The 10,387-nt window shown below is 44.2% G+C and overlaps 1 protein-coding gene across 1 annotated transcript in view; it reads left to right on the top strand.

Annotated features, from left to right (window-relative positions):
• Window positions 1-10,086, top strand: part of prpf6 (PRP6 pre-mRNA processing factor 6 homolog (S. cerevisiae)) — a 31,048-nt gene extending 20,962 nt beyond the window's left edge. Inside the window, exons 16-21 of the mRNA XM_024005533.2 lie at window positions 3,879-4,055; window positions 4,306-4,439; window positions 4,537-4,628; window positions 5,700-5,814; window positions 9,162-9,288; window positions 9,377-10,086. Of these exons, the coding sequence (XP_023861301.1) occupies window positions 3,879-4,055; window positions 4,306-4,439; window positions 4,537-4,628; window positions 5,700-5,814; window positions 9,162-9,288; window positions 9,377-9,529 (798 nt within the window). The 3' untranslated portion in view covers window positions 9,530-10,086. The remainder of the gene's footprint in view (window positions 1-3,878; window positions 4,056-4,305; window positions 4,440-4,536; window positions 4,629-5,699; window positions 5,815-9,161; window positions 9,289-9,376) is intronic.
• Window positions 10,087-10,387: the final 301 nt, after the last annotated feature.

The raw sequence follows: 10,387 nt of genomic DNA, 5'->3' as shown, positions 1-10,387 counted from the left end.
GGAGGAGTCTTGGCTGACTGTAGGACTCGCTCTGATTCAGCTCTTTGTATCCATAAAGGAGTCTTGGCTGACTGTAGGACTCGCTCTGATTCAGCTCTTTGTATCCATAGAGGAGTCTTGGCTGACTGTAGGACTCGCTCTGATTCAGCTCTTTGTATCCATAGAGGAGTCTTGGCTGACTGTAGGACTCGCTCTGATTCAGCTCTTTGTATCCATAGAGGAGTCTTGGCTGATGTAGGACTCGCTCTGATTCAGCTCTTTGTATCCATAGAGGAGTCTTGGCTGACTGTAGGACTCGCTCTGATTCAGCTCTTTGGTATCCATAGAGGAGAGTCTTGGCTGAGGCTAACAGTTAAAGGTTATGGCTAAATTTGATCACTCTGTTTTCCCAGAGAATTGTCCTGCGCCGCAGGAAATATAAACTTGTAGTGTAATTTCAAGTTTGTAATTTCCACGTAAAAATTGTCCGACTTGATTTTCCCTAACATAAAATGTATTAACCCCTACAAAAATGTCCATTGATTATAATCCACGTTTCTTGTAGCTGCAGGATTATTTTCCTGCGGTGAGAAACTGGTCGAATTAAGACTTACATCTGTACAGTGGAGCAGCAGGATATTGTCTTCTGTCCCCCCTCAACTAAAGTTCCGGTCGAGGCTCACACGTGAACCATACACAAGCATCATATTATATATCCTCTATCACACATCCGCTCATTCCCACCCATACACAAGCATCATATTATATATCCTCTATCACACATCCGCTCATTCCCACCCATACACAAGCATCATATTATATATCCTCTATCACACATCCGCTCATTCCCACCCATACACAACCCAGGGTTGACCGGGAAGATGACCGGGAAGATTTTAATTCACCGGCCATGACAGAAATCACATTTAGATTATGGAAATGCGTCTTAACAGACCACGGAACTCATGTAATGAAGGAGACAAAAAAGCATAATTTTCAAACATTTGTCAAATTGCAATTCGCTGGGAAGATGCCATTCTAAACAGTTCACCTGATAGCGTGTGACAGAGATGAAAATCTGTTAAAAAAGTAGAAACAGGAGGGAATCTAAAGATGCAACAGCTACGATGGGTTGCTAATATGACTTGGAATGTCTTTGGCTTGAGGACAATAAAGAAAGTTGATATGAAACCAATAGAACAGGAGAGAAATGACATAGGGTGGGTCCAATAGAACAGGAGAGAAATGCATAGCAGTGGGTCCAATAGAACAGGAGAGAAATGACTAGTGGTGGGTCCAGTAGAACAGGAGAGAAATGACATAGTGGTGGGTCTAATAGAACAGGAGAGAAATGACATAGTGTGGGTCTAATAGAACAGGAGAGAAATGACATAGTGGTGGTCTAATAGAACAGGAGAGAATGACATAGCGGTGGGTCCAATAGAACAGGAGAGAAATGACATAGCAGTGGGTCCAATAGAACAGGAGAGAAATGACATACAGTGGGTCCAATAGAACAGGAGAGAAATGAATAGTGGTGGGTCATAGAACAGGAGAGAAATGGCATAGCAGTGGGTCCAATAGAACAGGAGAGAAATGACATAGTGGTGGGCGTCAGTAACAGGAGAGAAATCTAGTTGGTCTAATAGAACAGGAGAGAAATGACATAGTGGTGGGTCTAATAGAACAGGAGAGAAATGACATAGTGGTGGGTCTAATAGAACAGGAGAGAAATGACATAGCGGTGGGTCCAATAGAACAGGAGAGAAATGACATAGCAGTGGGTCCAATAGAACAGGAGAGAAATGACATAGCAGTGGGTCCAATAGAACAGGAGAGAAATGAAATAGTGGTGGGTCCATAGAACAGAGAGAAATGGCATAGTGGTGGGTCTAATAGAACAGGAGAGAAATGACATAGTGGTGGGTCCAATAGAACAGGAGAGAAATGCATAGCGGTGGGTCTAATAGAACAGGAGAGAAATGACATAGTGGGGGTCCAATAGAACAGGAGAGAAATGACATATGTGGTGGGTCTAATAGAACAGGAGAGAAATGACATAGTGGTGGTGCCAATAGAACAGGAGAGAAATGACATAGCGGTGGGTCCAATAGAACAGGAGAGAAATGACATAGTGGGGGTCCAATAGAACAGGAGAGAAATGACATAGTGGGGTCCAGTAGAACAGGAGAAAATGACATAGCGGTGGGTCTAATAGAACAGGAGAGAAATGACATAGTGGTGGCGTCAATAGAACAGGAGAAAATGACATAGTGGGGGTCCAGTAGAACAGGAGAGAAATGACATAGCGGTGGGTCTAATAGAACAGGAGAGAAATGACATAGTGTGGGTCCAATAGAACAGGAGAGAAATGACATAGTGGTGGGTCTAATAGAACAGGAGAGAAATGACATAGTGGTGTCCAATAGAACAGGAGAGAAATGACATAGTGGTGGGTCCAATAGAACAGGAGATAAATGACATAGTGGGGGTCCAGTAGAACAGGAGAGAAATGACATAGTGGGGGTCAATAGAACAGGAGAGAAATGACATAGTGGGGGTCCAATAGAACAGAGAGAGAAATGGCATAGCGGTGGGTCTTAATAGAACAGGAGAGAAATGCATAGTGGGGTCCAATAGAACAGGAGAGAAATGACATAGTGGGGGTCCAATAGAACAGGAGAGAAATGACATAGCTGGGGGTCTAATAGAACAGGAGGAAATGACATAGTGGTGGTCTAATAGAACAGGAGAGAAATGGCATAGTGGGGGTCCAATAGAACAGGAGAGAATGACATAGTGGTGGGTCCAATAGAACAGGAGAGAAATGCATAGTGGGTCCAATAGAAAGGAGAGAAATGACATAGTGTGGGTCTAATAGAACAGAGAGAAATGACATAGTGGTGGGTCTAATAGAAACAGGAGAGAATGGATAGTATGGATACAAAGAGCTGAATCAGAGCGAGTCCTACAGTCAGCCAAGACTCCTCTATGGATACAAAGAGCTGAATCAGAGCGAGTCCTACAGTCATCCATCCTCCAGTTTGCCCAACCTCAACATCAGTGTCGGGTGAAAGAGAACGAAAGCCCCAGGGGATATTTCAAAACTCATTTGTCTTGTCAGAATGGCCCAGTGGGATATATAGATCACATGGTGTGCACACACACAGTTCCCTCAGTCATTTACTATCAGGGGAAATGTGAATGTGGAAGCTGCTGGCTGTGCTAGGTGTGTAGGGGTTGCTTCTCGGTCACGTAGAACACCAGCAGTTGGTGAGGTGGAGACCTCAGACTTGTTTTGGGAGGAAGTATTATATGAATCTAATGGTGTGTTATCCATGCGTCCATGCCCAGGCTTGCTAGATTCACAACTGGATGGGAAACTGCCAAAGTGCTGTCTGTCTCCAGGAGATCATAGCATTGCCTTGCCAGATAAAGTAACTATGTGGTGTTGTTGAAGGTAGAAACACTCAGGCTAGGCTTGAGGATGTTGCACCTGGCAGCATTAACATGATATTAGTTACATTTGAAATGGTTGTCTGATGTCTTGCCACCAAAAATGTATTTGTTCAATGCTATTTCTTCTGCAAGATTTTATTCAGAATGGAATGCTGCTGAGAATAAGTGTTCTAATGTCAAATCAAATGTTATTTGTCACATACACATGGTTAGCAGATGTTAATGCCAGTGTAGCAAAATGCTTGTGCTTCTAGTTACGACAATGCAGTAATAACCAACGAGTAATCTAACCTAACAATTTCACAACAACCACCTTATACACACAAGTGTAAAGGGATGAAGAATATGTACATAAAGATATATGAATGAGTGATGGAGGCCTCCATGTAATGACTAAGATGAAACATGTATATACAGAGTGTGTGTTTGTCCCATTGCAGGTGTTTATGAAGTCAGTAAAGCTGGAGTGGGTTTTGGGGAACATCGAAGCGGCCCACGAGCTGTGCACCGAGGCTCTTAAACACTATGAGGACTTCCCCAAGCTCTGGATGATGAGGGGACAGATAGAGGAGCAGTCTGAGCACAACGAGAAGGCCAGGGAGGCCTACAACCAGGGGGTGAGAGAGGTGGAAGGGAGATTGGACGTGAAGACAGGAGCGGGCATTCTGGATGATGAGCGATCTGAATACATTCATATAGCTAGAGAGACAGTAGGCTGTCTGAAGTTCAATGTGGCCCAGTTATTGACCCGGTCTTAAAACAGATGTGTGTTTAACACTGATTCATCTTAACTCTGTGTGTGTGTGTGTGTGTGTGTGTGTGTGTGTGTGTGTGTGTGTGTGTGTGTGTGTGTGTGTGTGTGTGTAGCTGAAGAAGTGTCCCCACTCCATGTCCCTGTGGCTGCTGCTGTCTCGTCTGGAGGAGAGGGTTGGCCAGCTGACCAGGGCCAGATCCATTCTGGAGAAATCACGCCTCAAGAACCCACAGAGCCCAGACCTATGGTGAGATATACAGACGCATTACGCTTACACACAGACACACACACTTAAAACACACAAACTGGGTGATGCATACACATTACCTTGTGTGTGTTGTCAGGTTGGAGTCGGTGAGATTGGAGTTCAGGGCAGGGCTGAAGAACATCGCCAACACACTGATGGCTAAAGCCCTACAAGAGTGCCCCAACTCAGGTAAGACAGTCAGTCACAATGTGTGTGTGATGGAAAGCAATTCTCAGTCTTTTTAGTCTGCTAGATCCAGGTGATGATTGTCCCAGTTAGCTAGGTCTCACTGTTGAGAATATGAGATGTATTTACTCACATTAACCAGGTTTCCATCTAACATTTTTATGCGAGTCAAGTACACGTCGGATAGATAATGTCACGACAGACCTGATGGAAACAGCAAATGTGTCGGTAAACTTTGCAAATGTCGACAAAACAATACTCTAGCAAAGGTGGGATCTTCTTGTGAAATGGAGGTGGAAATGCCTTTATGCACAAATATGGATATAATAACCATTTTGACGTAAACTTGGAGTCACGCGATGATATGGTGTGTGGTCTTTCCACTAGGACTCGTCAGGAAAGCATGCAGTTTATTAGGCTGCAGATGAAATAAGTTCTGAACTTCACAGGGTGGTGAAAGTGCTAGATGAGCTTGATGATCCTTTCCAATACATTTTGAGGGTCTTTTTCTGGTGACATGATGATTGATGCTTGACTGCCGTTTGACAAAACAAAATAATAATGATCTCATCATGTAGTATGCTGTTTCTTCGAGCTGCTGGGCACATTTGCTCTTTAACGCAACAATATTTTTTAACAACAGTAGAGTTGAAAATGCGATGGAAACCCATTTACATTAGATTTTTTTATTCAGTACATAGGAATTTAACTGCACAAGTCATTTGTGTGTGCATTACGTCATCACGCACAGCCTTTTATCTGCAACAAGTCAATTTGATGATGTGAACATCTCCGCTGGGAAATGTTGTCTTTTTGTATTTATGTGGATTTTAGAATATTCACATGGAAATCTGTCGCCAACTGGTTGGAAACCTAGCTAGTGAAGTGTAAATAAAACAGAAGTGTAATGCGTTTACTCAAGTGACATGGTTTAGTCAGAATCAGAAGGTTAAAGTTGTTTGTGTTTTAACTATGTCTATATTTAATCATGATCATCAGTTCAACATGAAACAGTTCAGGGTGGAGAAAATACTCTTACATATTGTATTTACATATATCTCTGTCTTTCTGTAGGTATCCTGTGGGCTGAGGCAGTGTTTCTGGAGGCACGGCCCCAGAGGAAGACTAAGAGTGTTGATGCTCTGAAGAAGTGTGAACACGACCCACACGTCCTGCTAGCCGTAGCCAAGTACGACACACTACCAACCTACAGAACATGAATCTTTCACTCTTTCTCTCACAAACTCCCTCCTCTTATCTTTGCTATGACCACCTTCCCCTTTGTACTGTCTCAGTAGGACAACCTCCCCCCTCCTCTTATCTTTGCTATGACCACCTTCCCCTTTGTACTGTCTCATAGGACAAACTCTCCCTTGCTCTGCTTTCATTCCTTCAGTAGGTTAAACTCTCCCTTGCTCTGCCTTTCATTCCTTCAGTAGGTTAAACTCTCCCTGCTCTGCTTTCATTCCTTCAGTAGGTTAAACTCCTTCTCGCTTCATTCCCTCAGTAGGTAACTCCTCCTTGCTCTGCTTTCATTCCTTTCAGTAGGTTAAACTCTCCCTTGCTCCTGCCTTTCATTCACTTCAGTTAGGTTTAAACTCTCCCTTGCTTTGGCTTTCATTCCTTCAGTAGGTTAAACTCTCCCTTGCTCTTGCTTTCATTCCTCAGTAGGTTAAACTCTCCCTGCTTGCTTTCATTCCTTCCAGTAGGTTAACTCTCCCTTGCTCTGCTTTCATTACTTCAGTAGGTTTAAACTCTCCCTTGCTCTGCTTTCAATTCCTTCAGTAGGTTAAAACTCTCCTTGCTCTGGCTTTCATTCCTCTCAGGGTTAAACTCTCCCTCTCTGCTCTCAAAGTGAAACGCCAATATTGTTTCATTTTCTGAAACATGGCTCTCGGCACAAGACACCCCTCAATTCCAACTCAATGGATTCTCCATTCACCAGGCGGTCAGGACAGTGGAACGAGGGAAATCAGGGGGGGGGGGCGTTGCCTCTACTCCAAGCATGATGGAAGTGTCGACCCACTGTTCACCCGTCTTGGAATTCCTGATGGTCAAATGCTGACCCTTCTATCTCCCGAGGGAGTTTTCAGCTGTTATCGTGAATGTTGTAAACATTCCACCTCAGGATAAGAAAAAGCCGGCCCTTAACGAACTGTACAAGGCTTTACACCAGCAAGGAAACCTATATCCAGAGGGTGCTTTTCTGGTGATCGGCGATATTAATTCCTGTCACAAAAACACGTGATGCCCAACTTCCATCAACATGTCTCCAACGACACTAGGGGTGATAAAGTCCTAGACCACTGTTATTCTACCCACAAGCAAGCATGTAAGGCCCTTCCTCATCCGCCATTCGACAAATCAGATCATGACTCTGTTCTCCTGCTTCCTGTTTACAAGCAGAAACTCAAACAGGAAGTACCCGTGACACGCTCAGTTAAGAAATGGTCACCAGAATCACAGATGATGCTACAGGTCTGCTTTGCTAGCAGGCTAGGGTTCGCTGCTTCCCCAATCAAAAGACCTGGATTAACACTGAGGTTGGCGCTAAAATAAAGGCCAAGGCTACCGCACACAGCGCTATCGTAGACAACCCTGAGTCTACGGCAAAGGACAGGAACGACTAAGAAGTCCCGCTATGACCTCTTCAGTCATCAAACGAGCCAAAGGACAATCATACTACACAGGCTCCGCCGCCCGCCGCATGTGACAGGGGCTACAGTCCATTACGGACTGCAAAGGATGACCTTACCGTGATCTGCCCAGCGAGGCCTCTCTACCAGACCAACTCAATGCATTTTCTGCACGCTTTGACAACAACAACATAGCGTCGGGTGTGAGGGCCGTCACCGATCTAGAGGACTGGGTGATCTCACACATTGACTACTGCACTGTAGCACTCACTCGTGTAATCATGAAGTGCTTTGAGAGGCTGGTTATTGCACACATTAACTCAACCATCCCAGACACCCTAGACACACTCCAATTTGCATACCGCCCCAACAGATCCATATATAACACAATCTCAATTTCTCTCCACACTGCCCTCACCCACCTAGATAAGAGGAAAACCTATGTTAGTACTCTGTTCATTGACTACAGCTCAGCGTTCAACACCATTGTCCCCTCCAAGCTCGTCACCAAGCTTAGAACTCTGGGTCTGAACGCCTCCCTCTGCAACTGGTTCCTGGACTTCCTGATGGGCCGAGCCCAGGTGGTGAGGGTAGGCAACATAACCTYTGCCAAGCTAACMCTCAACACGGGGCCTCCTCAGGGGTGTGTGCTTAGTCCCCTCCTGTACTCCCTGTTCACCCACGACTGCATGGCCCCAAACGACTCCAACACCATCATTAAGTTTGCTGATGACATGACGGTGGTAGGCCTGATCACCGGTGACGACGAGTCAGCCTACAGGGAGGAGGTCAGTAACCTGGCAGTGTGGTGCCAGAACAACCTCTCCCTCAACGTCAGTAAGACCAAGGAGCTGATTGGGTACAACGGGAAAGGCTGTAGGAAGGCTGTAGGAGGTTGAAATAGTTTGGCATGGGCCCTCGTATCCTCAAATTTCTACAGCTGTACTATTGAGAGTATTTTAACTGGCTGCATCAATGCCTGGTGTGCCAATCGCACGGTGCTACAGAGCGTGGTGCGTACAACTCGGTACATCACTGGGGCCGAGATTTACATTTTACATTTAAGTCATTTAGCAGACGCTCTTATCCAGAGCGACTTACAAATTGGTGCATTCACCTTATGATATCCAGTGGAACAACCACTTTACAATAGTGCATCTAACTCATTTAAGGGGGAGGGGGGGGTAGGAGGAATACTTTATCCGAGACCCTGCCATCCGTGACATCTGTATCAGGCGGTGTTAGTAATATCCTGAAAGTCGTTAGACTCCAACCACCCAAGCCATAGACTATCCTCTATGCTTCCACACGGCAAGTGGTACCGGTGCAGTGTTCAAAGCTGTCATCAAGACAAAGGGAGGCTACTTTGAAGAATCTCAAATATAAAATATATTTTGATTTGTTTAACACTTTTTACATTTTTTTAAACACATTTTTTGGTTACTGCATGATTCGATATGTGTTATTTCATAGTTTTGATGTCTTCACTATTATTCTACAATGTAGAAAATACAACAACAAAAAAAATACTTGAATGAGTAGGTGTGTCCAAACTTTTGACTGGGACTGTACATATTGACCGCCATCACTCCCGTATCCCAGCACATTGTAAACATGGTATTGGAACTGAGCCTGTATATGGAATGCTTGCTTGCTTACTTATTGTGTTCTTCATATTTCTTATTTCTCGTGTTTTTCTTCTAGTACGTTATTAATTATTGCATTGTTGGGTTTTGAGTTTGCAAGAAAGGCTTRTGCATGTGACATTACAACTTGAAACTTAAAACTTTCATTCCTTCAGTAGGTTAAACTCTCCCTCGCTCTCTCTTGCTTTCACTCTGTCAACATATTGGTCGTGATCTGGCGGTAACCAGCTCGTGTGTGTGTGTGTGTGTTGCAGGCTGTTCTGGAGCGAGCGTAAGATCACTAAGGCCAGAGAGTGGTTCCTGAGGACAGTGAAGATTGAGCCTGACCTGGGAGATGCCTGGGCCCTCTTCTACAAGTTTGAGATGCAACACGGCACTGAGGTCTGTGGGAATGAGCTTGTATGCGTGTGGGAGGCTCTGTGTTGTTCTATGGTGTCTCACATCCTCTCTCTCTCTGTGTCCCCTGTAGGAGCAGCAGGAAGAGGTGCGTAAGCGTTGTGAGAACGCTGAGCCGCGTCACGGGGAGCTGTGGTGTGCCGAGTCCAAACATGTCCTCTACTGGCAGAAGAAGATAGGAGAGATCCTAACACAGGTCGCCTCCAAGATAAAAAACACCTTCTAAAGTTGGACAGACAGACTGTGTGTGTTATGGATCTGTTTCTATGACTCCATGCCCCTCTGTCCACTAACCAGTGACACACACCTCAGGTTCTCTCCTTTCAAAGTCTGTGGTAGGGAGTAGCAGCATAATTGCAGTCTTCGGACACACTTGCCTGGGCTGAGGAGTGGACTATGGTTCACTATTAGTACAGAATATTTGCATATTTACAGTGTTATACAATGTATGCAGAGTTTTTTTTTTAAAGCAMATTGCTGTTGGGAAAATGAAAACAGGATATTTTGTTGAACTTCATTTTTTATGGAATTGTGAAATATAATGTCCTTCAATTGAATCCGCAAGTGTATTCTTGGAGCAGACTAAGTTACCTGATACCAGCTCTGTAAAGAAGTTAATGTGACCATTCATTTAACCATGGTATTGTTTTCTACTCCTCTGTAATTTGATTGATCGAGATATACACCGTAAATAGTTAGTCATGATTCACTGTTTGTGTATGTCTTACAACTGTTTAAAACCGCTCCGGACGATTCCTCAATAAACAACAAACTGAAAATCGACCATTTAATTGCCTTGAATATGAGATGTTTTCTTAAGAAAACAAGCATCTTCCAAGATCTGTATGTGGCATGACACTGATGGTGAGATGGGTCGGCTCAAGGTCACTGCCAAAGTAAAGGAAATCGAAGCCCATTTTTATTTGTCACATACTTCGTAAACAGCAGGTGTAGACTAATGATGAAATGCTTACTTACGGGTCCTTTTCCAACAATGCAGAGTTAATTTAAGATTCTATTGACGTACCTGTGCGTCAATCTAAGTAACATAATGAAAAAAATCGCTATCATAATCCATTAGTTT

The sequence above is a fragment of the Salvelinus sp. IW2-2015 genome, linkage group LG17 (genome assembly GCF_002910315.2).
Source record: "Salvelinus sp. IW2-2015 linkage group LG17, ASM291031v2, whole genome shotgun sequence".
Classification (NCBI taxonomy): Eukaryota; Metazoa; Chordata; class Actinopteri; order Salmoniformes; family Salmonidae; genus Salvelinus; species Salvelinus sp. IW2-2015.
This window is presented reverse-complemented; position numbering and strand designations above follow the sequence as displayed.